At 35.6% G+C, this 26,835-nt stretch overlaps 2 protein-coding genes across 3 annotated transcripts in view; both read right to left on the bottom strand.

The window, feature by feature from the left end:
* LOC129744549 (serine/threonine-protein kinase GL21140-like) overlaps positions 1-26,835 on the bottom strand; it is a 90,302-nt gene that overhangs the window by 23,529 nt on the left and 39,938 nt on the right. The gene's annotated exons all lie outside the window — the stretch shown is intronic.
* Positions 14,927-16,937, bottom strand: LOC129741600 (serine protease snake-like). Its single transcript, XM_055733336.1, has 6 exons — positions 16,841-16,937; positions 16,751-16,771; positions 16,168-16,689; positions 15,801-16,103; positions 15,099-15,178; positions 14,927-15,031 (listed from the first exon to the last, which is right to left on the bottom strand). Exons 1-6 carry the CDS (start codon positions 16,911-16,913, stop codon positions 14,927-14,929), a joined length of 1,104 nt encoding a protein of 367 aa, XP_055589311.1. The 5' UTR covers positions 16,914-16,937.

The following is a 26,835-nucleotide window of genomic DNA, read 5'->3' as shown; positions in this document are numbered from 1 at the left end:
TTCTATAGAAATCGGAATTTTTGTTTCTAGTTTCTAAAACTATTCTTTTGCTACGAAAACTTTCGAAATCTGTCACATTTAAGCTTAACTTTGCGAGAACTACTATGAAGAATTTTTTCAAAAGGCTTTGATAAGTATCTCAAATATTAAAGTTAGAATAAAACAAGTCCAAAAAGGTAGATTTTCAATCAACTGCCGAATCACATATTTGAAAAATGCTATATTTCGTCAGATAAACGTGTGAACGCTGGTTAATCTTTGATAGAAAAAAATGAATAAAAGGAAGGAAATAAAAAAATATCACGTTTAAAAGTTGAAGTGACAGTGAGCATGTAGCTTATTTAAAATAATTATGAACGGTATTGTGTTTCAGCTCTATAACATTTTATAAAGGTGACCAAAAAAGGCACTCAGCTCGATCATTTTATGTTACCCTTATTTTCCCTGATTTTTATTTTCAAGCTCCCTCAATTTATGAAAAAATGTTGGCCACCCTGTTCGTAGTATTTCGCCACAACCTCTCTCTCGTTTCTACGGCTCCCAGTGATGCCAGATTGCAAACCGCTCAAGTTCGTGTTTGGCGAAACTCGAAAAATGTACTGATTTTGGCAAAATGAAATTTGACCTTTTTTGGTCGTTAGGTAGAATTTCTGTTTATCCAAAACCTATAATTTATTCGATAATCCATAGAAAATCCGTTGGAAATGCTGAAAATCCGTAGATTTCGAGCATCGATTCGTAGTCACTTAACTTTTTTGCTTCAAGTCCTATCGGGTTGCAATCTACGAAGGAAAGATTTGTCTCAATTTAGGATTTATGAAAATAATTCATTAAAAGCAATCGGCCAGTGAAGAAAAAAGTTATTAATGAAAAACCAGTATTTTTTATTTCTCCCGAGGAAATACCTTAAAATCCTATTCACGTTTGAGACTCAAACAACCCCTCCCCATGGTCAGATCGTTCTGAAATTTGACATGTGACCTTCTGGTAAGCTAATAATCAATTTTGACTTGAAGCGAGTGAGATTTACCATGTTCAATTCTTGCTGTACTATGATAAGTACACCGTGGTTCGTTAAATTATTTAAAAATGCAAAAATTATTGTTATGGTAAAGTAACCATAACTTCTTCAATTTCTAACCGGTTTTGATAAATAACCACTTGAAATCTTTTTTTTAAATGATAATTAAGTAAAAAAGAAAATCAGATTTTTTTAATGTTACCTTTGAGTCTCAAACTTTCGCTGAAATAAATTTTTTTTTCTAAAAAATGCGTTTTAAAAAAAAATTCTATCAATAAGTCACTAATATCAACAACAATGTTGATTATACGCAAAAATGAACTTGGGATGATCGATAGCTAATTAATTCATTTTTATTATGCAAAAAAGAGATTTCAAATTAATGTTATGCATTCCGAGATATTTAAATTTGAGTATAAGTACTTTTTTTTGTTTTTTCAAAATTTCATAATTAGAGCATACCGTCAAACGGGGCATCAAGCAACAGCGAGGTTAGATGCAACATTTATATAACACCACATTTAATAAATTTTTAATGTATTGTAATAAAGTTATCTTTTAATGATTACAAAATGATGATGACATAATTTCTCGTATTTTAGAACAGTTTCTTAATTTTAACCTTTTATTTTTTTGATGCAGTAAAATTTTTTACCTAGTATGACAGATTGGCTTGATAATATTACCAACAAACTTTTTACTGGTGTCTTCATGCTATAGTAGTAGTAGTAGTAGTTCATGCTATAGCAACACTGTTGCTGTAAAAATATTTTACGAACAATCAGTCATTTTTTTTAAATATATATTTTTATAATTCAGTTAGGTGTCTGGGGTAAAATGCAACAAAATGCAATTAAAAGAAACACCTTGTGAATTTCGTTTCCATGTGCTGAAATATGAATGTTTTGTATCACGCGTTTGTAAACACTGAAATTTTATTCATCCAAACATTTATTTTTATGATTTCAGCTTGTAGAATTTTTCGTAGTATTATTTAGCCCCTAAAAGTATCCGGCATACTTATTTTTAGAAAAAATATGAAAATTAGTTTTTACAGGCCAACAAATTACTGCAATTGATGTTTTCATGCGTAATGGTCTTGAAGACATCGCAAATATATTTAAAACTATAAATTTTAATACGTGTTCATAAGCTTTTCATTAAAAACAAAGTTTGTTGCAAGTTACCCCATTTTCTAAGGAGGGTGAAAATCGCATGTTTTCAGAAAATTAAAAATAACTTAAGAAACCAATAATTTTTCTTATTACGCTAATTTGATGTTCCATCATCCTTGAAACTTTTGATGCATAAGAGGGTGAATTAACTGTGAACATAAGTTTTTAGAAGCCATTGAAGTTGAAAATTGTTGCATGTTGCCCCAGTTGACGGTAATTTGAAAACTGTTCTACTGAGATTTTCAGCGCCCGATTTCACATTAAAAGCGATCATCAGTTTTCTAAGTTAAAAAATGCTGTTACTAGTGTTACTAAGCAGGGTTATGATTTTGAAGCATTTTTAAAAAGAACGAATACTTTATTGCCACCCTGCATATTCCCATACAAAATGTATGGGAAACTATGAACAAAAAGGACTAAAACAATTTTTGGGCTTGGTTAGAAACAACTTGATGTCTTCTAGAAAATTGTTCCCAGACTTGGAATCCTCACTTCAATCATGTTTTCAAATTTGTATAGTGTTGCCAGAACATTCATGATTATTTAAAGGGAAATGTTTACCTTTTTCAAAAATTTCCCTATTAAAAAGCCTTTGAGGGTCGCCTAAGAGTTGTCCAATAAATGAAGAATTATGCACAGTTTGTTATCGTGATTAGTGGATCAATATCAGGGATGATAACAGAGAATTTTGGATTTAATAACTAAGTGCCTCCAATATCTTCAATGTAAATGCATATTTTTGTTAATTTGAGATTTATTTTCAATGTAACGAAAAAAGAAAAAAATCCGGAAACTCTTAAGAAGCTCTCTCATGAACATGCAGTTCAGCAATTCGATCGGATGCTCTTGCTTCTAATCAAATATTTCATTTCGCCATAAAGCAAACAATACCTCAAGTTTTGACTTAAATAATATGGATAAACCACCTTAAGGCTTAAGGTGCTCGTCATGGCCTAATTCCTCCTGATTCTTTAAATGTATTCAACACTCGAAACAAATTTTTTCGTTAAATTAAATTTTTACGTATACCCAAAATAAAAACAAAAGTACAGTGTTTTCCAGTTTCTTTCTCCTTGGAGCATTGCATTAATGACTTTTTTTCTCTATCAAAATTCACTGCAATCGAGCAGGCTTTTCAACTCCAGATGATGCGAAAACAAAGTATCAAGTATATGCGGTAACCCACATTTCAGGAATATCGCAAACCACTTGTATCTTCGCGCTTTTACTAATGAGCAGTCTGACTGATGAAGCATGCTTGCCTCTGTACTTCCAGCCCAGCCGGACCATATACACACCACAACTAACACTCCACTGAAGACGCAAACGCCCGGTCCATTAATCACTGGTGTTGAAATACGCGCATAGTAAAATCTCACTTTCTATTAAGAGCATGGCAAAACACGAAGCGATGAAAAAAAAACAACAACAAAAATTGGAAAAAAAAAAAGTCTGCAGAAGTCTGCAGTAAGTATGTCGCAACCAGTAGTAATCATTATTAAGTTCAAGATGATTAACTTGATGAGGTCGAATTTTGTTCTAGTTATTCACACAAAAATGACGCACATTTCCCGTATATGAGTTGGTGATTTTATTTTTGTTCGAACCATAGTTCTATAAATTTTATTTCAATTATAAATTTTCAAAATCTTCTACATAAACGCTGAACTTACAGCCTAATTAGGTCAAGTGCTTTTTCAACAACCTGCCTGTTGACGTGGATCATCAAAATCAACTGGCCCATAAAGTACCTGTTTGGCTCTAGCAATGACATCAATGATTTTATGGGTCTTTCGTTCTTCAACATTTTTGAGGGTTTGACCTTCACGAACAACAACAAAACAACAACAAACGTCAACCGAACTGACTTCGAAGGTAAAATGATGCGATTAAAAACCCTAGATTGCATGCAACGGTTTGGCATCTTCTAAATGAATGGCTGATACCTACCCATATAAGAAGGACGCGTGGCTTCCGACCATTAAAAGTAGGAAAAACAAAGAGTCATTCCATCCTGCCTGTAGCAGCAGAGAGATAACATTTTCGGCGATGTTTCGGCCGCCTAGCTGACGTAATTAGCGTTCCCCGGCCTCGAACTTGGCTATATTTGTTTATACGTTGGAACTACCTTTTTTAGAAGGTAAGGAAGGAAGCACCCACACACGGCTTTGCGAAAACGGTGCTTCAAATCGGGGAGAAAACTAAAAGCAGATAAAGATACCGCGGCACGGTTGGTATTAAGCTTAAGGCACAATCATCACCCCCTCGTAATCGATGCGGGTGTGTTACAAAATAAATATGCATAGCCAAATCACAGCAGCTATCATAGGTTTAATCTTTCTTTTTTTTTTGGGAAGCAAGCGGGAAGCTTTTCTTGTATTTTTTTTTTCTATTCAACAGTCTTTTATGAAATTTCTTCATCGATGTTGCGGCTTAGAAGTAGGATTATAGAACGCCAAAGGCGTGGTATTAGACTTTAATGTTAATCTTTCTTGCGATGTTGCAATAAGGGTTTTCCCAATGATTCACAAATTCTAAGAAACATTTTTAAGAGAACATGAGAATATGATCAGTGATGATAAGTTGTCATAACCAAATACCAGTTCTAGTGGTTGTAAAGACTCCTGTAGTTAAAAAATCGAAAAATAAGTATGAATTACAATGCATTATGGGCTTATCAATAGGAAATTTCACTAAAAAATTTCTAGGTTTAAATAAGACCTGAAGAAATGTTTAGGGGAGAGTAGAGTTTTAAGGAACGCATTTTCTTCACCCAAAGAAAAAGTTGGAGAATTTCAGTACTGATTGAAGCTATCTCTATGCCAAAATTAGATAAAACGTGAATTGAACCAAAAATGACATGATTGGCTGTGTCAGTGTTGGCATAAAGTCTAGAGCAGTTACAGTAAAAAAAAATTATAAAGTGAATTGGAAAGTTGAAATAAAAGGTTATACGATCAAAATTTGGTCAAGGGAAAACGCCTGTAAATCGGTGAAATCGTTTATTTAAAAAAATCAAATTAAATTTTTTCTTCAAGTTTAATTACAATAAAATTCAGGAAAAATATTCAGTTAGGCTTCCGCTTTTCCAAATCCGAATTGCCGGGCTTACGCTTAACCCCTGCCATCAGATTTTGTAGAGCCACCGTGTCCACCTTCTTCGCCGCAGAAAGCCAGTTTGCCTTGAACTGCTGCTCGTCCTTAGCAGTTTTTTGGTCTTCTTTAGGTTCCGCTTGACAATAGCCCAGTATTTCTCAATTGGGCGGAGCTCTGGCGTGTTGGGAGGGTTCTTGTGCTTGGGAACAACCTGCACGTTGTTGGCGGCGTACCACTCCATGGCCTTTTTACCGTAATGGCAAGATGCCAAATCCGGCCAAAACAGTACGGAACAACCGTGTTTCTTCAGGAAAGGCAGCAGACGTTTATTCAAACACTCTTTCACGTAAATTTTTTGGTTGACAGTCCCGGAAGCTATGAAAATGCTGCTTTTCAAGCCACAGGTACAGATGGCTTGCCAAACCAGATATTTCTTCGCGAACTTTGACAGTTTCTTATGCTTGAAAATATCTGCTACCTTTCTCCTTCCTTTTGCCGTATAAAACTCCTGTCCTGGAAGCTGCTTGTAGTCGGCTTTGACGTAGGTTTCGTCGTCCATTACCACGCAGTCAAACTTCGTCAGCATCGTCGGGTACAGCCTCCGGGAGCGCGCTTTGGCCGTCGTATTTTGTTTATCATCGCGATTTGGAGTCACTACCTACTTGTAAGTCGATAGTCCGGCTCGTTTTTTGGATCGATGCACGGTTGTAGACGATAAACCCAGCTTATTTGCGGCATCTCGGAGAGAGAGGTTAGGGTTTCGCTTGAAACTACCGGCAACTCTCTTTGTCGTCTCAGCGGCTTCCGGTTTTCGATTTCCCTCCGATCCAGACATCCTGGCTGTCGACAAACGTTCCTCAAACACTTTTATTACATTTGTAACGGTTGATTTGGCAACTTTTAGCGATTTTGCCAGCTTTGCGTGCGAGTAGCTCGGATTTTCGCGATGCGCGAGCTAAATTCGGGACGGCATTCTGACAACTGAAGAGTGAATTCCAAAATCAAAATAGGAGCAACATTCTACACACACACACACCTTCAAAATGAGGGGTGTTCAGGTTTTTAAATGCAAAATTGAAAGAAATGCGTCAAGTTGATATTGACCAAATTTTGACCGTATCACCCTTTAATTGATTACATTTTGGCAGCTTTGGATTTTTGAAATACGAAAAACAAAATTTAGGAAGACTTTTCAAAGGTAGCTGGATTTCGAACTTTTTATCAATCTCAGTTTCTTGTGGTTTAATTATGAATAAATTACTCACTGTTCCGGCTAATGATAAATTGTTTAATTGGCTCTGTATCAGGAAAAAAAATCTTATAAGTTTCGGCAAACACATGCTAAGCTAAGTTTGCTAAGCAAAGGCGAACTTTAAGGATTTATACAAAAACTAAGTTGAAAAATGGACAAATAGGCTGTCAAAATCAAAAAGACTCAACAGTGTACATAAAATTTTCTGAAACTATAAGCTTAGATTACATTAAAAACATGATATGTACATGTTTCCAAATTTGTAAAGCCTTTGTTTCAAAAATTGATTTTTCCGTTCTGAATTTGAATAGTTTGTACGATAGTATAGTTTTGAGTAGAGTAAAATCAATCATTGATAACTTATAAACCGACAACCCTATTTAAAAAAAAATGGTTTCAAATTTGGTTATTATCCTTCAATTGCTAGAGGATTAATGTATTACCTAGTTATTCTTAGTTTCAACGAAACAATTCTTAAAAAATACTCAACTTTCAAAAATACAAAAGAAAAAATGTTACTCATTAAAAAACATTTTTGAGCTTTCGGTATCGAAGATTCCAATTCTATTAACAATTTTGTAAGATACTGGGATTTTTTTTACTAAACGTTGAAAAAAAATATTTGATTTATTCTGTTTAAAAAAATATTCCAAAATATCGATTAATTCTCATTTTTTACCAGACTGTGATAAATAAACTTAAAGGACACCTCAGTTGTCTCAGAAATTTAAACTATTCGCGGTCTTCGAAATCGATTGATCGTTGATTCGAAACCTTCGATTTAAGTATCTTAGAAATGTTCTAAATTGTTACTAAAAAGTTTAAAAAACTAACCCTTGAATCTCAAAAACCAAACTGCATATTTGAAAATGTTGCCCTCAAATCTGCTCCCCAGTCAAAATCAGCTCTTAAACCTTCGGAAAATGTAATTTTTGTTGCCTTGTGCTATCGAAAAGAAAAAAGTTAAAATAATCAATTTTATTGCAATAATTTTGCTGTTCTGCTTAAATACTTCACTCAAAACACAAATATGTATATTTTAAGTGAAGTACCATGGAATATTGAATCAGTTTTACATTTTTATAGAATTTATATAGTGTCTTCTACCGACGTAAACACAACCTCATAAAAAAGCTCTTACACGCAAAATAATTTTCACTTAAAAAGTAAGTGACATCTGTAGTAAATTCTCGAAGTACGTAATTTCATTTGAATTTTAAGTGATGGGTCAAGTGAATTCACTTAAGTCATAATGTCTCAAGGAATATTGAAAGAAGGTAGTGCCGAGAGCCATATTGGATTTTTTTCGTGACGTCACTGTTGCCAAGCTGTCGAAGGTTTATACTGGTAGAACCCAAAATTTCAAAGTTAAACACATTAAAGAACTAAATTAAAATCCAATTCGATTCGGATTATGTTGTAAGGTTACTAGATGATTGTGCTATGAGGTTTTTTTTGTGTTTAATAGACTGCAGTGTGTATTATTCTTGAATTTGTTATGAATGCACAGTCATGCTCTATGTGAAACGAGCTAAAATAATAATTTTCCCATTTCAAAAGGTCTGATTGATAGTTTATGGCAGTGCACCTCATCGTCATGATTTGAATCTAACATGGTGTAGGGGAGAGGCGGGTAATATGCGCATATTAAGGAAAACACTCATTTTCTCCCATATTCCGATAGATAGGAGCCTGAAAACTATATGCACATGAGCGGACATCTGTTTTCTATACGTAAGAGCAATTTTTCTGTTAAAATCTCTTACAGTTTTTGTGAAAATAATTTTATAATAAACTAGCTGACCCGTTGTGCTTTGCTACACCTTCCGAAAATAAATGTAATTTGTAAAATTTATTATAATTTAGATTTTAGAGAGCATTGTTTTAAATCAAACCTCATCATACTTCAGAACCAACAACTTTGAAATGAGAGCTGCAGCTGCAGTTCTGAATAGCAATTAAAGATGGTATATATTATTTACTGATCTCTAAACTCGTTTTTCAAGATCTGAAATTTGTACTCTGTACCGAAAAAAACTTTTTTAAATATCGTCCCTTCTTTGAAAAGCTCTTTATCTTAAATTTACATGGGAGCTCTCCCATCTTTTTCAATTTTGTCCCCCACTGCTTGAAGAAGGTAGGCAAATTTAACCGGCTCGATACCCAAACAGCACTTATCATGGTAATGAAAAATATATTAAATCAGTTACAGTGCAAATTTCTTTTTTTTAAATAAATTTACTACGGTAAACATATAAATATTTAAAAAAAATATCAGTTGCATCACTAAATAAGTTCTCAGCGTTTTTTTTATTTTTTCTTTGAAAGTCAAATTTTCAAAAATTTAGTTAAAAACAAATTTCTAAGTTTACATTTGTCCCGCATATTGGGGCAAGTGTCAATGCAAAGCTTATTTACAGATGCGTCAGAGTAATGGCTTTAAAATGGATTTAATACGAATTCCTGTTTTTTGTTTTATCAAGTTTCACTGATACCTCTGCAGTATTCCTGCAATATAAATTTATGTTTGTTACTCCACTTTTAACGAATGCTGTTCAAAGGGAATGACCTTCATTTACAAAGACATTTAAGAATTTTCAATATCCGCTGCAGTTTCAACATTCGGAATACCCCTTCTGGTCTTTCCAACATTGTGAATCATTTTGAAGATGAATTTCTTAAAAGTTCGACGTTTGCCCTTGCCCCACCGTGTAAGTTGACAGAGAGGAATATTGTTTTTAACACTTTAAGGGTAAACTAAAAATTTCTTTTAAAAATTTTGCGTCCAGTTGAATATCGGTTCTAAAGTCTCGCTTTTCAAAAACGAAGCGGATTAAAAGTCTCTTTTATGCAGCCATGTAACACAAAAACACTTTTCATGTTAAGTACGTACTTGAATTGGTATGTAAGCAAAAAGTACAATGGTTTTTTCAGAATTATTTAAAATAAAAAGCTCCCATCTAATTTCTAAATTCGTTTCAGTTGTGTATTTGGGCCGAAGTAACAATTTCTAGAAGAAAACCTAATTTTTAATTTTTTTTTAACAGAAAAAGTTGAACGTTTGAATATGTTCTAATGTTTCTTGAATGAAAAGTCGAATGCTACCTACATTAACACGAACTAAATATGGAAGTATTTTAGCAAATCTTTCAATTGGTTTTGATTCGATTAATAAAATACCAATCCGTGTCACATCTAGGCGTCATTTATTACCACGTGCTGTGTACAAATCAAATAAGCAAGAAAAAAACACATCTAGGTTGCATATCGCCCCACGTGTTTGTTTTTCGGGATGAATGATTCACATAAATAATTAAAATCCCGTGAAAAAGGAAAAAAACCCACGTGTTTGAGAAACAGGCGCCTTATTGTTAAATTTTCCAGCAATCAATGAACAGTGTGCTTTGGTTACCATCCTCTTGCGACGACGCTTGCTCGCCCATGGAGACGAAAAACAAACCCCGCAAAGAAAATATGCTTGGTTGAGAAATACGCGCCAAAATATTCCTACTGATCAGTATGCTATGCCTGGGTTACTATCTTTTTGCGACGTTGGCCGCGACGCCTCGACCATAGAGACGAAAAACAAACCGCCCAAAGGAAAAAAAATCTCAAGAAAATGGATGTCATGACTTTAATTTGTTTCGAAAAGCTACAAATTTTGTATGGAAGCCTCTCCTTCCTTAAGTCGGATGGAGTTTTGACTATTACAGAAACCATCCCCGGCCTCAAAAACCCTCAGATGCCAGTTTTGACGATGATCGGTTCAGTAGTTTCCGAGTCTATAGGGAACAGACAGACAGACAAACATTCATTTTTATATATATAGAAGAAGTCAAAACAGCCGATTTCCGAAACCGGCGGGCTAAATGCGCATATTTATGTTTTAAGCTATATTTCATTTACACTCGCAATATTTTGAAATCATTTAATTGAAAATGGTAGAAACGGATGTTAGGCATACGTCAAGGCTGAAATTTTTGGTGCAATTTTTTACATCACTCATTCTTTGCATGAAACATAGTTAAGTATGCCATATGGCCATATTTCATGGTAATATTTTGTTCATATTGTATTTTTATCGGATCAGTATGAAGTTCTTCTTTTTTCGCTGAAAGATCGTGATTTGAGCGTAGATTTGATGTTTAAATGGTAGGAAGTAAAAAATTTATAAGAATAATCTATTTTTCTTGATATAGGCATTTAACCTGCCTTGATATGGGCATTCAGAACCTGTCTCGTATTCCAATATCTTATCATCTACAACTTTGCCAAAAGCTTCAATTTGTTGAATTTCCGATTTTCAGATGAATAAGAAAGAAAAACCATTAAAATTTTTGTTTACAGAATCTGTACGCACGATAATTAAAATTCAATATATTATATCAAAACTGACAAAAATCTTGTTTGAATTTTTAAATTTTTTCGACTTTATATAACAATTTAATTTTTTCATGCCATGTGTTAAAAGCGTACTACCCTCAAACTGCACTTATTAGATATGATGAATCTCTAGCCATATCTTCAATCGGCTGTATGCGCATATTACCTAACATGCGCATTTAGGCCTACCATATGAATTTCTAATTTAGAACAATTAACCCCAATAAAACCATTGCAACTTTGGTTTACTAAATTCAAATAAAAGATTGTGGTTGGATTCGAAAAATACTAATTTTGGTTATTTTATTTTATCAACGGTTCAAGCATAACTGATTTCAACATTTGTAAGCAAAATTTTGAACTAATTATCAAGTTTTGTCAATTTGAGTTAGGATACCTGAGCAACTTCAATCGTCTGAATTAAAGCAAAACAACTACTACATTCAACTTTTTTAGTATCAGTCTTGAAGAACAATAATATTTCTAGAATTGTGTGCCTTCAAAGTTGAAAAAATCTTCAAATTTTTGTAATTGCTAATAAAAAGGGAAAAAATTCCATATAAATTCACAGATTATTGGCAACAGTGACGTCACAGGCGGTACTAATACTAAAGCAAGGCTGCCTCGGCACTACTTCCTTTAAATATTCCTTGATAATGTCTTCTATCGACGTAAACACAACCTCATAAAAAATCTCTTACACGCAAAATAATTTTCACTTAAAAAGTAAGTGACATCTGTAGTAAATTCTCAACATACGTAATTTCATTTGAATTTTAAGTGATGGGTCAAGTGAATTACATTATGACGTTCGAGTGAAATTTATCTGAATTTCTAAGTAAGTTTCTAGTTAATTATCTCATGCATTTTTAAATAAAAGAACATTTATAGAACACCACTTAGATTTCAAATACTTACATTACGCTTTCGCCATAAATTCATTGATTGGAAAATTCCATCGTACTCCCAAGGCAGATCGGTTACTGCGGATAGTGCTACTTCTAAATCTTCCCTGCTTAAAACCAGAAAATCTGTCCAGTCCAACCCACAAGCTGAAACATGATAACACCTTTAAATAACTTTTTTCTTACATAACGTTTAACACAAACTACCGCCAAAATCGCCTAGTAAAGAATTGGGAAAATCCAAATCCAGCATAAGCTTTAAACGCTGCTCTTTAGAATTTGCCATTATTAACTTTGAAAATGAACACAATTACAACCCGACATTCACTTGAAATTCAAGTGATGGGGAAGTGAATATTTTTTCTTACTTCAAATTCATGTGACTGCCAAGTGAAATGTATATGTCGCACTTGAATGGAAGAAAATCCTTGTTTTTAGGTGAAAAATCATGTGTATTTTAAGAGTGAATTTGGGTTCAGTGTAGAAATTCTGTACAGTGTTGCTAAAAATTCATATAACTATTAAGAGTAAATTTTCTCTGTAATTTTTGAAATTTTATTTCAATTTTTGTCACGGTGTTCGCAAATTTGCAAAGGAATCTCAACATTTTCAAGCTTTAAAAAGTGTAATTCAATCAAAATTTTCTGGATAAATGTTGACCAGTAATCGAAAATTGTAAATTATTAAAGCACAACTTGAAAAAATTGATCTATACCCTCTCTCGAATTAAACAAAATCACTGAAAAACTATAATATTAGCTTCTTTTAGAATTTCCAAATTTGCAACACAAATTTAACATTATTTGCTTGTTTTTATAAGATTGTTTATTTTTCTTTAATGATTGTAATGATGTGCGGAGCTTGAACAAATTTTAAGAGACATTTTGGCAGTTTTAAACTCTGGATTCCGGTAAAATTTGTGCATTTTTTTTTTCAATTTAGATGGATAATTGAAGAGAAATCAAAGTAGTTTATTTCAAAACTTATGATATTCTTCTTACACGTTTTTTAACTGTAAACTCTGTCTTAATTGAAAATTATAATAATGAATTTGGAATTTTGGATTGAATACAGGATCTTGGAACCAAAATTGAATTTTGGTTTTCTTCTGTTAATTTTCTCGGTTTTGGGTCTAAATTACCATTTTTTCACAGTTTGCCCGGTGTGTTTTTCAACTCCCGGTTTTCCCGGTTCTGTAGCCACCCCCCCCAGCAAACATTTTTGTTGTTATATTCTTATGCTATATTAAGTTTTCATATACATGATAGAAAGATCATATGAAAATTTAAAAAACAGCATCCACCTACCAAAGTGGAGGCAATATACATACATAAATTTCATTTCATTCTTAACACGTTCGTCGCCATGGCACCCATATTCGAGTGACTGGTGTATTTCCTGGGGGGGCCGTCGTATCAAAAAACGGGTAACGCTCTCTTACTCAAGTTAGCCGCTCAGTTTAGCCACACGCCACACATCTGGGAATTCTCCCTCTTTTCTTTCTCGCTCCCGGAATTTCTTTGGGTCCGGCTAGTAAAACTACCAAAATGAGCGTGGCGACGAACGTGTTAAGCGACGAAAACTACGCCAATTGCGCGTTATCCAACACCTTATTCGTACCAATCAGAAGAACGTAAGAGAGCGCAAGATTTTACTCTCATAGCCTTCAAATCGTTGCCAGCAGCAATATTTTCCAGTTCTATAGTTGGTCAATATTACTCAACTCCCATATAGTTAATGGCCATCTGGATGCAGTATTGGATGACGAGAGAACATGATGGTGCTTTTCTATATCGAAGCCCTCGCGGGAGCAAAATAATTTCAAAATTTACAAACATGGCAGACTTTCTATCATATCCAATTTAAACTGACTTCAGAAGACATTTTATACGATCTTTCCACTATGTAATTGAAATTGCGAATTACAACACCATCGTAAACGACTTAAGTTATCATTTTTGATACAATTTCATGTTTGCTGGGCTGTATTTTGTACTTGTTTATTCTCGAAAACATTAATGATCATTAAAATTAAGCCAAAAACGTCGTATTTGACGAACTGGAAGCCATTCATTTTGGTCCAAAAAACCTTCTTTTGCGTGTGCCAGTACTTGTGAACTTTTCAAGACAAGTACCTAATAGTTTGTCTGATGGTAGTACAACATTAATCTAAAAAATATGTTATTTATGTGCCAAGGCATAATCACAACAACTAGTTAAAAAAGTGTATTCAAACTTATTGAACACGCTGTATATTCTGTTTTCCTTGCAAGCCTTAATTCCATCAAATTGCATTACCTTTTTCGAAGTCAAATTTACTTTTCTGTGTAGATTTTTTCCTAATTTTATTTTAGTTCAAGCCTCCAAATAATGCCCAAACGAAGGCTTTCCCTACTACTTCACTAGAGTTAAATGACCCTTGAGCTTTAAGTGATCTCAACACCAGCAATTGGACTTTGGTCTAGAAACATCCCGTTTCGCCAAATTAGTTTTGGTTAAACGTACCGGTAAATCATCCACCGCCAATTTGGAGGAACATAAGTCAATGACCATAGTTCCGAGAAAACGCTTCCACCTGGAACGAGCTGCTACTTGATGGTATAAAACATGAAGTCAGGTGCTCTTATTGCATCTTAATAGCTACTGATCGGATCTCGGTTACGGATCAAGTTCAAGAGTAATTTGCAAAAAAAAAAATCATTTCACTGACTTGCAGGGCTGATTTAGTCGCTCTCCCACACTAAAATGACAAACTGAACCATTTTCGAGGGATGACTATCATCAGACTCTTTAGGGAAACGAATGCAATCAAGGGAAAAGCTTTTAATAGAAACACCGGTAACTAACATTGAAAGCCCACGTGTGGGTTGTCATTCCAGAAAAAGAAAAACCTGTCAAACGTGGTTTTGTTGACCCACCCGGCAAGGTACCCAGCAAGTAGCAACTCGATGGCAACAACCCCTAAAGAGGATTCGGCTCTATTTTATAGCAGCTTGCTGGTTTGTTTGTATACATATTCGTACCTCTGAGTGGGTGGGTGCTTTGGCCCAGATTTTTTTTTATTTTGTTCCTTTTGCGAGGACATGCAAAACGGTTATTTTTCATCCCACTCTCCGGCTGCTCCTCCGCGGCGGGACGCCAAAACCTTTTGCAGAGTTAACAGGTCTTTGAACTGAGTCTGGTAACCCACAGTCAGCGCCTGTTTGTTGACATTTTGCAAGTATGCCGGTGTTATGTTCTCGATCCATAACCGGATCTGGTTTTACTTTTGCTTCCGAAACGCTCCGCTTCGAGGTATGACGCCGGGTTCGGACATTATTTTCGGAACGATTAACGAGTTTCATGTCTAAAAGGAAATGTACGACTTACAATTTAGGTCAAATTAAAATAGCTCCTAATGTGAGTGATGATGACGGAGCTGACGGACGCATTGACGTTTGTTATGTAAAAAAAAAGATTTTCACTTAGAGAGCTGTCTATGGATTCTTTTGAATACGAAAAGAGCTCCTCTTCCCACTGACGGGGTTAGTTTTATAGTATGGACCCAAAAACACCTGGGCGAACCATAAATTTGTTTTGACTTGACAGCTTACGATCGTTAAATATCAGATTAACTAACTATGGATGGTTGCTTTTCAAATTTACAAATTCAAGTTCATAGGATGGTACGGAAAATTATGGAATGGGACAGGTGTTTAACTCCAGTGATCAAATACAAACCTTATATTTGTCAAATACAAACCATTTTCGACATCCAAAACAATTTCAACAGTAGAAAAAGAAATCTTACAATTTTATAGCGAAATATGTACACATCATATTGTTTACAATAATATTTAATTATTTATTTATATTAAGATTCCGTTACAAAAGTATTACTTGGAATGATTCGTTGAACGAAACGCCTACTTTTTTTAAGTTAGTCTTACTTATATGAGACTAATTTCTACATCAATTCCAAACCTCACTTTCTATCCAATCGATGAAGCTCGAAACACGAGTATATATACCTGGTGCTTTTCCGCATGAGGAACCGGTTGATGTAACTCCTACGATATGGTACAGACAACCTTTGAGATCCGTTACAACCTGTACCGGGCCTCCGGAATCTCCTCCGCAAGTATCTTTATTTCCTTCATGGCTACCGATGCAAATTTGGCTGTCCACTATACCTTTCCTAAATGTTCTTTGACTTCCGTACTGAGCCTTACACCTCTCCGTTTCCAGTAGATCAAGCCCAACTTTGTGCAATACATCATTTCGGTTTCCACCTACGATCATCAATATTTTAACATCATTGAGTGTAATTCCACAATCAAGAAAATCATAACTCACCAAAATCATCTAATCCAAAACCAGTTGCTACTACCTTTGTGAAGTTGAATGTTGTTCCCGTCCAAAGACAAGCCGGCCTGATATGATTGGAGAAATTCACCTTGTTTTCTAGTTTAATCAGAGCAATATCGTAGTAAACTCGGCCAAAGTCATAATTAGGATGCAAAACGAATTCGGAAATTTCGAAATCTGCATAATATGTATCTTTATCTAACAGATTGTGTTCCCCTAATCGTACTATTTTAGGATAAGTTGTTTTGAAACAGTGGGCAGCCGTTAGTACAAACCATTCGCTTATCAATGATCCACCACAGCGAAATTCATACTCGTTCGTATCATCTTTCCGGGGCCATCCCAGGATAGCGTGGTGTGGAAACTCACGGCGGCCTGCAGCTTCTCCTCCGACTATTAATTCAACGGTTTTCGAACAACTGTAACTTAGATGGTCTATAATCGTGGGGTTAGCAGACAACTTAATTGTCGATTGTTTGTTTAAAGTTTTTGCTCGATATTCTTCACATTCTGAAAATTGAAAGCATAATTGGCGTAGGCACCAAAGAAAGACTCAAAATAATATACTCACTTGTTTCTGAAATGCGTTCACCTGCAACAAAAAATAAAAACAAAATTTACAAGTGAAAAACTGCTGAAAACAGCTAGTATTGTGTATTACCTTGAACTTGGGCACAATATTTTACAAACAGTGCTAGCAGTAGAAAACCAAAACGAATGTTCGGTAAGTTCATTTCGATTGCTGGCGAGCTTGTGCCTTGGAAGAAGATCCGCACGCGAATGCGGTGATACAAAGAATCATAATGGAATTAATTCAGCGTATCGGTTTCTGTTTGATAAGCTAAGCTGAAGATCACAGTGGAGGTCACGCGTAAGCAATCTCCAAAAATGTCGGAAAACCCCAGCAAAATATGTTCTCACATGATTAGCATACGTTAGAAAAGGGAAAAACTCTCGGTTGGTGCGCAATCTCAGACCAATAATGGAGCATCTCAGTTACATTTGTTCAAAAACCGTAAAATTGATAGTTTGTTAAGTCTAATAAAACTCGGCACCATGCTGTTCTAGGATGGCCTCGGGAAGATGATCCGGATAATTATATGAGTTTCTTCGGGTTGGAACATTATTGATAAACAAATGGCTGTTCACAGTTTTTTTTTAAGTTACGAACACAAACAAATAGGTACAGGATAAATTACATGAGAATTTCTATCTAATCAATATACTGATGTGCAGAGGGAAAATTTGGACTTTAAATCTTGGAAACTTTCTCAGGAGTTCAAATCTGCCATCAGATTTATCTGGAGACATGATGGTGATGTGTTATTTGTCCTTTGTTGCCCAGAAAACACATCATAACTTAACAAAAATCAATTCAAACTAAAAAAAAATTCAGGAAATCTGTTTTTGGGAAACATTCTAATGCGATGTGAAAGTTTCATGAAGTTTGATGAAGTGTTATAGGAGTTAAAAATAAGCTCTTTTTCATAAAAACTGCTATTTTGATCAAGTAACTTTTTTAAAACCAAAATTGTTATACAAAAGTGAATATCTTTGGTATACATTAGTCGATCGATCTAAAATTTTAAGCGTTGATGAATTCATTCTTGCGCTTAAATCTGGTGTTAACTTTGTCAAAATCGATCAACATTCAAGAGAAATAAAAACAATTATTTTTTGTTGAAATGAGTGATTCAACGCAGGTTCAGTTTTGCCTTTAAGGGCATTACAATACAGCTATATGAGTTGTTTTGGTTTACAGTGTGATGATGTGAATATTTGTACCGGGATTATCATCATCACATGTCATCAGCAATCATCATTGCTATTGTTCTCAATAGCGAGTTGAAACAAACAAATCAAAATAATGTGTTATTTCTGTTCTCCTCGAGGAATAGAAAATGTGTTCTGCTCAAGTGTGTGTTCAGAATTTTTCGGAAAACATCAGAAACACTAAGTATCAACATCTCCCTCAATTCGCAAATTGAGAATGCTGAACAGCTTCGCATGTCTCGCCCTAGGTAACGCATCGTGAACGCATCAGCTGACTGATCCTCAGTCGGTATATGTCATAAAGAAAGTTGACCGCTTTTCACGATCTTCCTGATGAACGCATACTTCACTGTACTGGTGTAAGGGATGTTGTCCTCCATTAACGTGAAAGAAGTGCTTACCACACCCAATTCACCCAGGAAGTTTGTTAACCACAAACATTAATTGACTGATTGGCGAAAGACTCTCAGCTTCGGTCGACGACAGACTTACCGTCTGCTGAAGTTTCGTTGACCACGAAACAAGATTCTCGAAGATCATGTAAGCGTAGCCTAATACAGATCTTCGATCGTCGGAGTCATAGGCAAAATCCGCATCAGCAAATCTGATGAGTGGTTCCGATTTCGCGTTTCTGCGAAATACCAACGCCCTATCGGTCGTACCTCGAAGGTATTGCAGAATACGCTTCAGGCCTTGCCAATGCCTATCAGCTGGACTGGCCTAGTATTTACTCAGAGCGCTAACCACTGCTCAAATATCAGGTCTCGATGTTGTCGCCAGATATTGAAACAACCGATCATCTCTTTGAACGGCTGTTCGGTGATAACTTCATCAACTTTCAGCTTCGTTCAGCGAACGTTCGTGTCAAACGGGGTGCCTACTGGTTTTCAATCGGTCATACCGAATCGCTGCAGAACCTTCTCGACGTATCCTGATTGCAAATTCTCGTTGAATGTCGTTGGATTTCTCGCTTGATGGTCATTCCTAAGACAGATTTGACCTCCTGCAGATCCTTCATTTGTCTAAGTTCGGTCTTGGTCCGGATAACCTCTGAAACGTCCTTTCCAGCTATTAGGGTATCATCCACGTACATGATGAGAGTGAGTCTTCGTTTGTTTTTTAACAATATGGAAAATTGACTTTAAACCATAACAGCCGGTTGTTTGCTGCCGTGAGTGGGCTCGTCCCACTAAAACTACCTTGGGCTTCGTATGCCAGATGTGCCTCTTGGTTTCACCCTATGGTACAACACCAAGGGGTAGGCTGTGCTTATGCACTTATACATCTCACCCTTTTCCTTTTCCTATTTCTCATTTTTTTTGTCTTTCTTCTTTATCTTCATTCCCCCATTTCCTAAATCTCCTTTTTCCTCTTTCGCCAAGCTAGAATCCCATTAAGAATTGTTGTGTCATACGGGACCAAAACCTTCCATAAGCTTGTCAAGTTTGGTTGACTATCTCGCTTTCTCTGTTCATCATCTTTCCTGATTCATATTACATCGCGTATGATTTGCGAGATTTCGTGGACTACAGCACGCCACGATTGTTCGACACAACACATTATGCACACAACATTTTCAGCGTTCAAATTTTGAAGTTGTTGTCGCCTTGAAATGAACATGGGACAGAAAAAAATAGCATGTTCTGCCGATGCCTCCGTATCTACGCATTGCGGGCAATAAGGCGAGCTGACTAGCTTAAACCGATGAAGGTATTGCTTAAAGCACCCATGACAAGAAAGGAACTGCGACAGGTAGAAGTTGACCTCTCCATACTTCTGATTTACAGAGTCTGAAAGTCACGGAATTAGCCTATGCGTCCATCTTGCGTTGTTCGATGCGTCCCATTGCTCCTGCCACTTGAGCATTGACGGTGCTCGCTGAACTCTACGCACTCCTCTAACAGCTCTTGCTTCGTAACACTCCATATCCTCCGCCAGAGCTATGTGGATGGGATTTAGCCCGCGATTACAAAAGCTGCATCTGCTGATAGGGTCCTGTATGCACAGGAAACTCGCATGGCTATCAGCCGGTGTGTGCTCCGTAATTTAAATCTGTTGTGCTTTACCTCTATGGCGGAGCTCCAGGCCGCTTCTCCGTATTGTAGTTTCGACAGTGCTACGCTCGCAAGGAGACGTCTCTTGTTACTCTTTGGACCATGGCAGTTCGGCATAATCCGGGCCAATGAATCGATGACTTTCGATGCATTTGTCAAGCGATTGTCGATCATTACTCCAAGGTATTTCAGCTGCTGCTTCGAAGATGTCGTGTGTCTTCCAACAGTAATCTCCATGCACAACTTTGTTGGTCACGAGCAGAACTTCGGTTTTATGGTTAGCTATCTGAAGCTTAACTCCCTCCATCCAGAGGCCAACCCTTTCCACGGAAACCGTTGCACGGAGTACTACCTCGATTGTTTCGCCGGTGATCATGAGCACGATATCGTCATCAAATCCGACTATCTGCACGCCTGCTGGTAGTTTCAGCGTTAACACCTCATTATACATGGCATTCCAAAGCACAGGTCCGAGAATGGAACCCTGTGGAACACCCGCTGATAGGGCAGTAGATCGTAACCCAGTTTTGGTTTCGTGCGTCAGGACTCGAGGACTCGGTGTCGTGGGCACCCACGTTGTACGGGGCAAGTGGCCACTGCGTCGGGCCATGGTGCTGGAAAAGATGTGCAACGACTTCTTTCAATTTTTCCGGACACTTGTCGGCCCGCTACCTTGGGCCACCGAATCTCGCTAGTGCAACTCTATAGGCTTGGCCCCAAAACAGATTGCTGCTTAAGATCTTCTCATCTGTAAAAGGTTCGTTTCAAATAATTGCATTCTGACATACTTTTACCAATTTTCGAAGGAAACCTATGCAACTGACTCAATCATATCGAGTACCTAACTCGTTTTTCCGCATTGTAATTCCTAATTGATAAATTGATAAAATAAAATCGTTTTAAACAGGGAGCTTATTTTTATTAGTTATCTCGTTGAGCTTGATCATTAATCCAAAATTCCAAGGAACAGTGCTGAGGATATTGCGATTGAAGATTTATGTTATTATACAACTTTTTTCCCAAGGTCTTAATTTAAATCAGTTTAATTAATTCAGATGCACATAAATTTTATCTTGTTTTGTATTCTTTATCAAATTTTATCTTTTAAGACCTATGATTTAAAAAAAATCTTCACCCAATATGCATATTCAATTGTGAGGGTTTCATGTGATTTTTTAGTCATTTAAAGAATTTAAAAGTTGAGCGGAAGCCGCTATCTTGGATTTCAATATGGCGTCAAACAACGAATTTCAACTTTCACTCGTGAGGCCTTTTTACTTAATACCGAATATAATTGAAACCAATATTCACTACACTTATTTCCTTCATATAATGAGAAGGCGACACCGTCAGCATCCTCTAGCGGACAAAATGGAAGCACTAATTCGAGAAATTCGTCTAACTTGTGAATAGCGTGTATTCCTACTCGACTTGATCAGGGATGCCAGTTACAATAAATGAAATTGTTTGTTTCTATTCTTGCACCATAAAAATTTAAGTGAATCAACAAACAAACAAAAAGAGGTTTAAGAAAATATCTCCTTTCCATACTTGTAAATATTTCTGAACAAAATATGGAGCGGAGTAATTACTTTCAATACGCTTTCTTATTTGATTGTTTCAAAAGATACATAGATTTGGATGCGCATAAAGTGATTTTTAAGAAAAATATTTTAAATTCAATCGGTCAGAATAGAAAAAACTGCTTAACTGTTAATAAAAATTTTGCTAACTGGGGTTTTTAAAAGGATTCGTATTAAAAGATGGTATTGTTATTGTCTCATGCTAGATTTTTTTTGTTAATATTAGGACATTTTCAAACAAATTGGTTTATCATTGTCAAACTATAAAGTTTGCTAGATCATTTATCAAATCCAGATTTTAGGTCAAAGGATATTATACCGAGCTTTTATCCAGCAGTAACATTATGAAAATCTCCTTTAAATGTTTATAATTAATGAATTGGTTAAAAAAATTAATGCTAACAAATCGTTTCCGAAAGCTTGTGCTCAAAAAACAAACCAAATAAAAGGCTAACAACTAATATCCATGTTTTCTGATAATGGACTTGGAATTAGGCCTAAGAGACTTGTGACATATCTTCTGAAAAACATGAAAGAAGTGAAGGCTGGTGGTGCAAATTTTGAATTCATTTCTTAAATGAGCGGGAATTATTTTTTATGTGTTCTTAAACTAAACAAAAAAGTGATGAAAATATGTTCGGACGGCATCCCTGATCAGCATTTTGACAGCTCCAGAATAACATTTCGAAAGGGCACAAATTGTTTTTTTTTATTAATTGAGACAAATGTGTGCTGCAGAATTGTTTTTTCTTCCAAATTTAAACCAATTGTACTGAAATAAATAAAAAAAAACTCTTTCGATTCTGAATGAATAACCGGAATGCGATATATGTATTTTTTAATGTTTTCCCATCATTTATTATTAGTGCACAAGAACGCAAAACAAAAATCTAAACAAATAAAAAATCAAAGCTGAAAAAGTTTCACAGAAACGATTATCGAGGGTAAAACAAAATTTAAGCACATTTTTTTTTTAAATTAACACGTAAATTGTGTGCACATTAAGCATAATGTCATTTGTTATTACCAAGAAGGAAAAAATCTGTTCCCGCCATGGAATGTGACGAAATTAAATAAAAATTCATCTCAGGTTCCGAATGGCATGTATATTGGTTTTGAAATGAAACATTTTTATTGTTCTTTACTATTACAAAACAAACGATAATCCAAAACACAAAACACTATTTAAATATAACTAGGAAAAATCAATAATAATTATTTTTGAATTTCCATGTTTTAATTACTTTATCTATATTTAATTTTCGTCTCTTAGCTAAGCTTTTAAAATTTGTATTAGGCTTCCGCTTATTTTGATTTGCCGTTTTGTATGAAAAATCAACTGGCACCTGGCATCTCCGATCAAAGCTCCGTTAAAATTCACAGTGTAGTACTTCCATTTCGGTCGCCAGATAGCGCTATTCGTGTCTCTCGATTTCTCGTTAAGTGGTGTATATCGGTTCAAGTATATCTGTTAATACTCATAATGTTGGATTTTCTTGCCACTGGCCATATATTGCAAATTCCAGAAATTTCTCAAGGGGAAAAGCTTTGAATACCGAAAAACGACTCTGATACCGAAAAACAGTGCTAATTTTGAAGAGCCAAGGTCGCGTAAAAAACATTGCAACCAAAATCGCGTGAAAAAAGACCTCAGTGTATTTGTTGTGCAAATCAACCCTCAAACTGCTAGACCGTGTAAAATAAATTGAGTTTTTTTCCTCGGCGTGTTTATACTGAGTAGTTACATTTCTGCCGCAACCTTTGATTGTGCACTCAGGCAAAATCTTATTATAATTTTCATAAGATGCGTCATATGAACCCCTGTTTTCGCGTCCAAACTAAGTTTTCTTAAGAGTCTTATGAAATTCTTTCAATTTTCATACGAAGTTTTTATGAAAAATAGAAGAAACGGCATTGTGGAAAAATTATGAACACATTCATTCCATCAGTCATTTTTCAGTCGTCAAACGAAGTTGTGGAATAATTAGTTTTATTCTTTTAAATGGTAAGTTTGAATTGAAGTTTATTTTTGTAATCGTTAAACATATTTGTAAAGGTAAACTCTAATTTGTTTTTTGATTACTTTTCAGCACGTTGACCACGAAAAAATCCAAGGTCAAAATACCGATGCGGCCGAAGAAATTCTTTGGAACCGGGTATTGATGTGCTGCTGATGGTGACCAATAATGTATGTAATTCCAAACAAATTAGCCGAACAATAAAATAAATTTTTAACATCAATTGTTTTGAATTATTCTCTTCGAACGTGACATTTCCTGTTTTTATAAGACCCTCTTATGAAAAGCCACAACCTCTCATTGAAGCAGGTGCTCATCTGCAGAGTTCATTCGCGTCATAAGATAATCTTATGAATTTCATTGATTTTTCTTATGGCGCCACTTCATAAGAGAATCTTATGGCATGCATAATAGTATTTTTCTGAGTGTGGCGCTTTTTGATTTTGTCCGTCGATTCCCGCTAGAGTTCCGAATCTTGTAATGGATCATTTTTGCCTACAGGATAGCGTTTAAGTCTCTAAGCCAGAGGACATGAGATAGAGTCTCGGCCACGGCATACATAGTACCCTTTCTGTGGGCTGGTGGTGTTTGCATTGGTAAGATGCTAGACTAAGGTTGCCAGATTGCCCGGTTTTATCCGGGTTTGCCCGGATATTAAATACTAAATTTAAGAACAGTCCGGCCCGACCGTGTCGCCCGGATTTCATTGAAAAATGCCCGGATTTTGCCCGGATTTATTTGGCAAATTAAACAAAAAAACAACGAACACCTCCAAAACAATATTTTTTAACGAGTTTTAAAAAATAATCATGAAAGGCTTTTTGAAAGGCTAAAATACGGTTCAAAATCTATCGATAAGATGTGATGAAAAAAAAATTTTTTTCATTATTTTTTCTTGATTTTTGTTTAGCAATTTCTGAGTTTTGACAAAATTTACCCGGATATTGCCCGGATTTATGGTCGTCAATTTAAAACCGGATACCCGGATACGTGCTGAAAAAATTCTGGCAACCTTATGCTAGACGTTAAACAAGGAAAAAATGGTTTTGAGAATGAGCCTATGAGCATTGGAATGAGTCTCTTATAAATTCCCTTCTTCTCCAACAAATATAAACACACCTTATACTCCTCATTTGTTGCTTATCATTCTGATTTCCATGACAACAAATGCAGAAATTACGTTACCCAACACTTGAGTTTTTTACGATAACGCTATAAGGTGCAGTGTTAAGTGGTTTCCGGTGGGCTTGTGATATAGCTCAGTTGGCAAGTCTGTTGCCTCCTGAGCCGATGTCCGCGAGTTCAAGCCCAAGAGTAAACATCGAACGCAGTTGTACCGGATAGTTTTTCAATAACGATCCGCCAACTGCAACGTTGATAAAGTCGCGAATGCCATAATGATGGTAAAACGACTATAATCGAAACAAAAAAAAAAAAAAAAAAAAAAAAAAAAAAAAAAAAAAAAAAAAAAAAAAAAAAAAAAAAAAAAGTGGTTTCCGGTATGTTTGTTTACATAACAGATTATTTTAATCCATAGGTAGCCATATGCCACATTCTATGAACAATAGAATTTAGTGTTCTATCAAGCGTGTAGCCGTGTCTTTTTCTAGAATTATGTTCATGAGATTAAATATTAATTCGAATAACTTTTAATAAGTGAGATTTACAAAATTTTAAAAGAAAACATGTATTGAAGATTTCTTGATGACACAAACATACATAAAATATATCGTTAACTAGAGCCAACTAAAAAAAATACTATGCACATCAATCAAAAAGAAATAGGCAAGGTTGAGTCAAGTATATCATGATCGAGCTGAAACATAAAATATCTCATACGTACGTCTCTGCTTTGACTTTCAATTTGTTTACCACTACGTATTCAGTAGAAGTTTTTTTTTTTCATTCAAGCAACTTTACAAGATAGGATTAGCACTGTTAACGTAACAAGGGAACAGATAAAATACATGATTGTAAACCCGTGTTTCTTTCATGTCCCAAGGGGTCCTCAAGAGTAGTGCTACACTTTTAACGCCAAACTGATAGCCAGATGCAATAAAATCCGAAAATGAACGCGTGCCCCAGAGTACCGTTTAGCTGCCAATCCATTTTAGGAGGTTCATAACTCGAAACAACGTCCACCAAAACTGGCATGATGCTCTCGGGACGCTCCAAAAGACATTCTCTAAGTTGCTCGATTTGGTGTGGTTCTTCAACTCAATCTCGAACTAAGTGGGGTGGTGCCTGCGCGAGAAAGATCAAAGCACTGCGATGAGTCATTCGTTCCAAGCTGCGATTCCAGCTGTTTTAATTATTGTCCGGTGGACGGGTTTTATCATAGTTCTAGAACGGGGGTTCGCTAGAAACGAAAACACATAAATATGCTAAATTAACTTACGAAATGTTAATCAATGATTAAACGAGTGTGAGATTCGGTTTAGATTTAGGAGAGTGGCAGGTAACAACTGGGCTTTTATCCCCCATCTGTAGTTTTAGAGCTAATTTTAGTAAATTGTTATGGTTGGAAAAATTTTCAAGGGGAAACATTCCCTTCTAAAATTATCATGATAGAATCGTCAAGTGTACTTTTGACCAACCTTTAATCCAAATTGGCTTACAATTTTACTTATAGGAATAAAGGAAGAAGCAGAAGTTATCAAGTATCAAGTTCATGTAAATTGTTTAACAATCGAATGACGGTTTATTTTTCTTTTTTTTTTATGTAGCGGCCCACCACATTCCCCCACACAAGAAAGCCCAATTGGCGCTACTGTTCTCAGCGAAAGGTATTAAAAGGTTTATTTTATTCGTTGCTCAACCACCAAACATTGGAAGTGAAAATGTATGCTATGTAGAATACAATGCAAAACTGAAAAGCAATCAAACAAACTAATGAGATTTCGTAAATAGGTGATTGGCTTTGATTACATATTGTTTTATTAAAGAACATTATTCAATTTATGGCGTTTCAATTTGCAAACATATTTAGAGGTAATCGGCGACTAATTATGCCCGGTACCGGCCTGAGGAATAATACCAACTCGGGCAAAAATTATGAAACACTCGATGGGAACTTTCGACATCTGATATTCTTGAAGTGCGCGCCATCATCCATCCGAACGTCCTTCAGAACCTCCAGCCAGCCAGCCAGTCTGGACTGGTGCTGTCATTCCAGTTTTATTTTAATGTTTTTTGCTTCAGACTGGGCTATGATATAAGCTCTAGCGC

Source organism: Uranotaenia lowii, chromosome 2 (genome assembly GCF_029784155.1).
Source record: "Uranotaenia lowii strain MFRU-FL chromosome 2, ASM2978415v1, whole genome shotgun sequence".
NCBI lineage: Eukaryota > Metazoa > Arthropoda > Insecta > Diptera > Culicidae > Uranotaenia > Uranotaenia lowii.
Note: the sequence above shows the minus strand (reverse complement) of the source record. Positions and strands in the feature narration are given on the sequence as shown.

What these genes read in the sequence shown, in the direction of transcription:
- LOC129741600 (XM_055733336.1), bottom strand. Translation starts at nt 16,913, where the DNA reads ATGAACTTACCGAACATTCGTTTTGGTTTTCTACTGCTAGCACTGTTT. An exon ending in TGAACGCATTTCAGAAACAA is followed by an intron (nt 16,690 to 16,750) that starts GTGAGTATATTA and finishes TTCAATTTTCAG; the next exon opens with AATGTGAAGAATATCGAGCA. An exon ending in CTTCATCGATTGGATAGAAA is followed by an intron (nt 15,179 to 15,800) that starts GTGAGGTTTGGA and finishes ATTTCCTTTTAG; the next exon opens with ACATGAAACTCGTTAATCGT.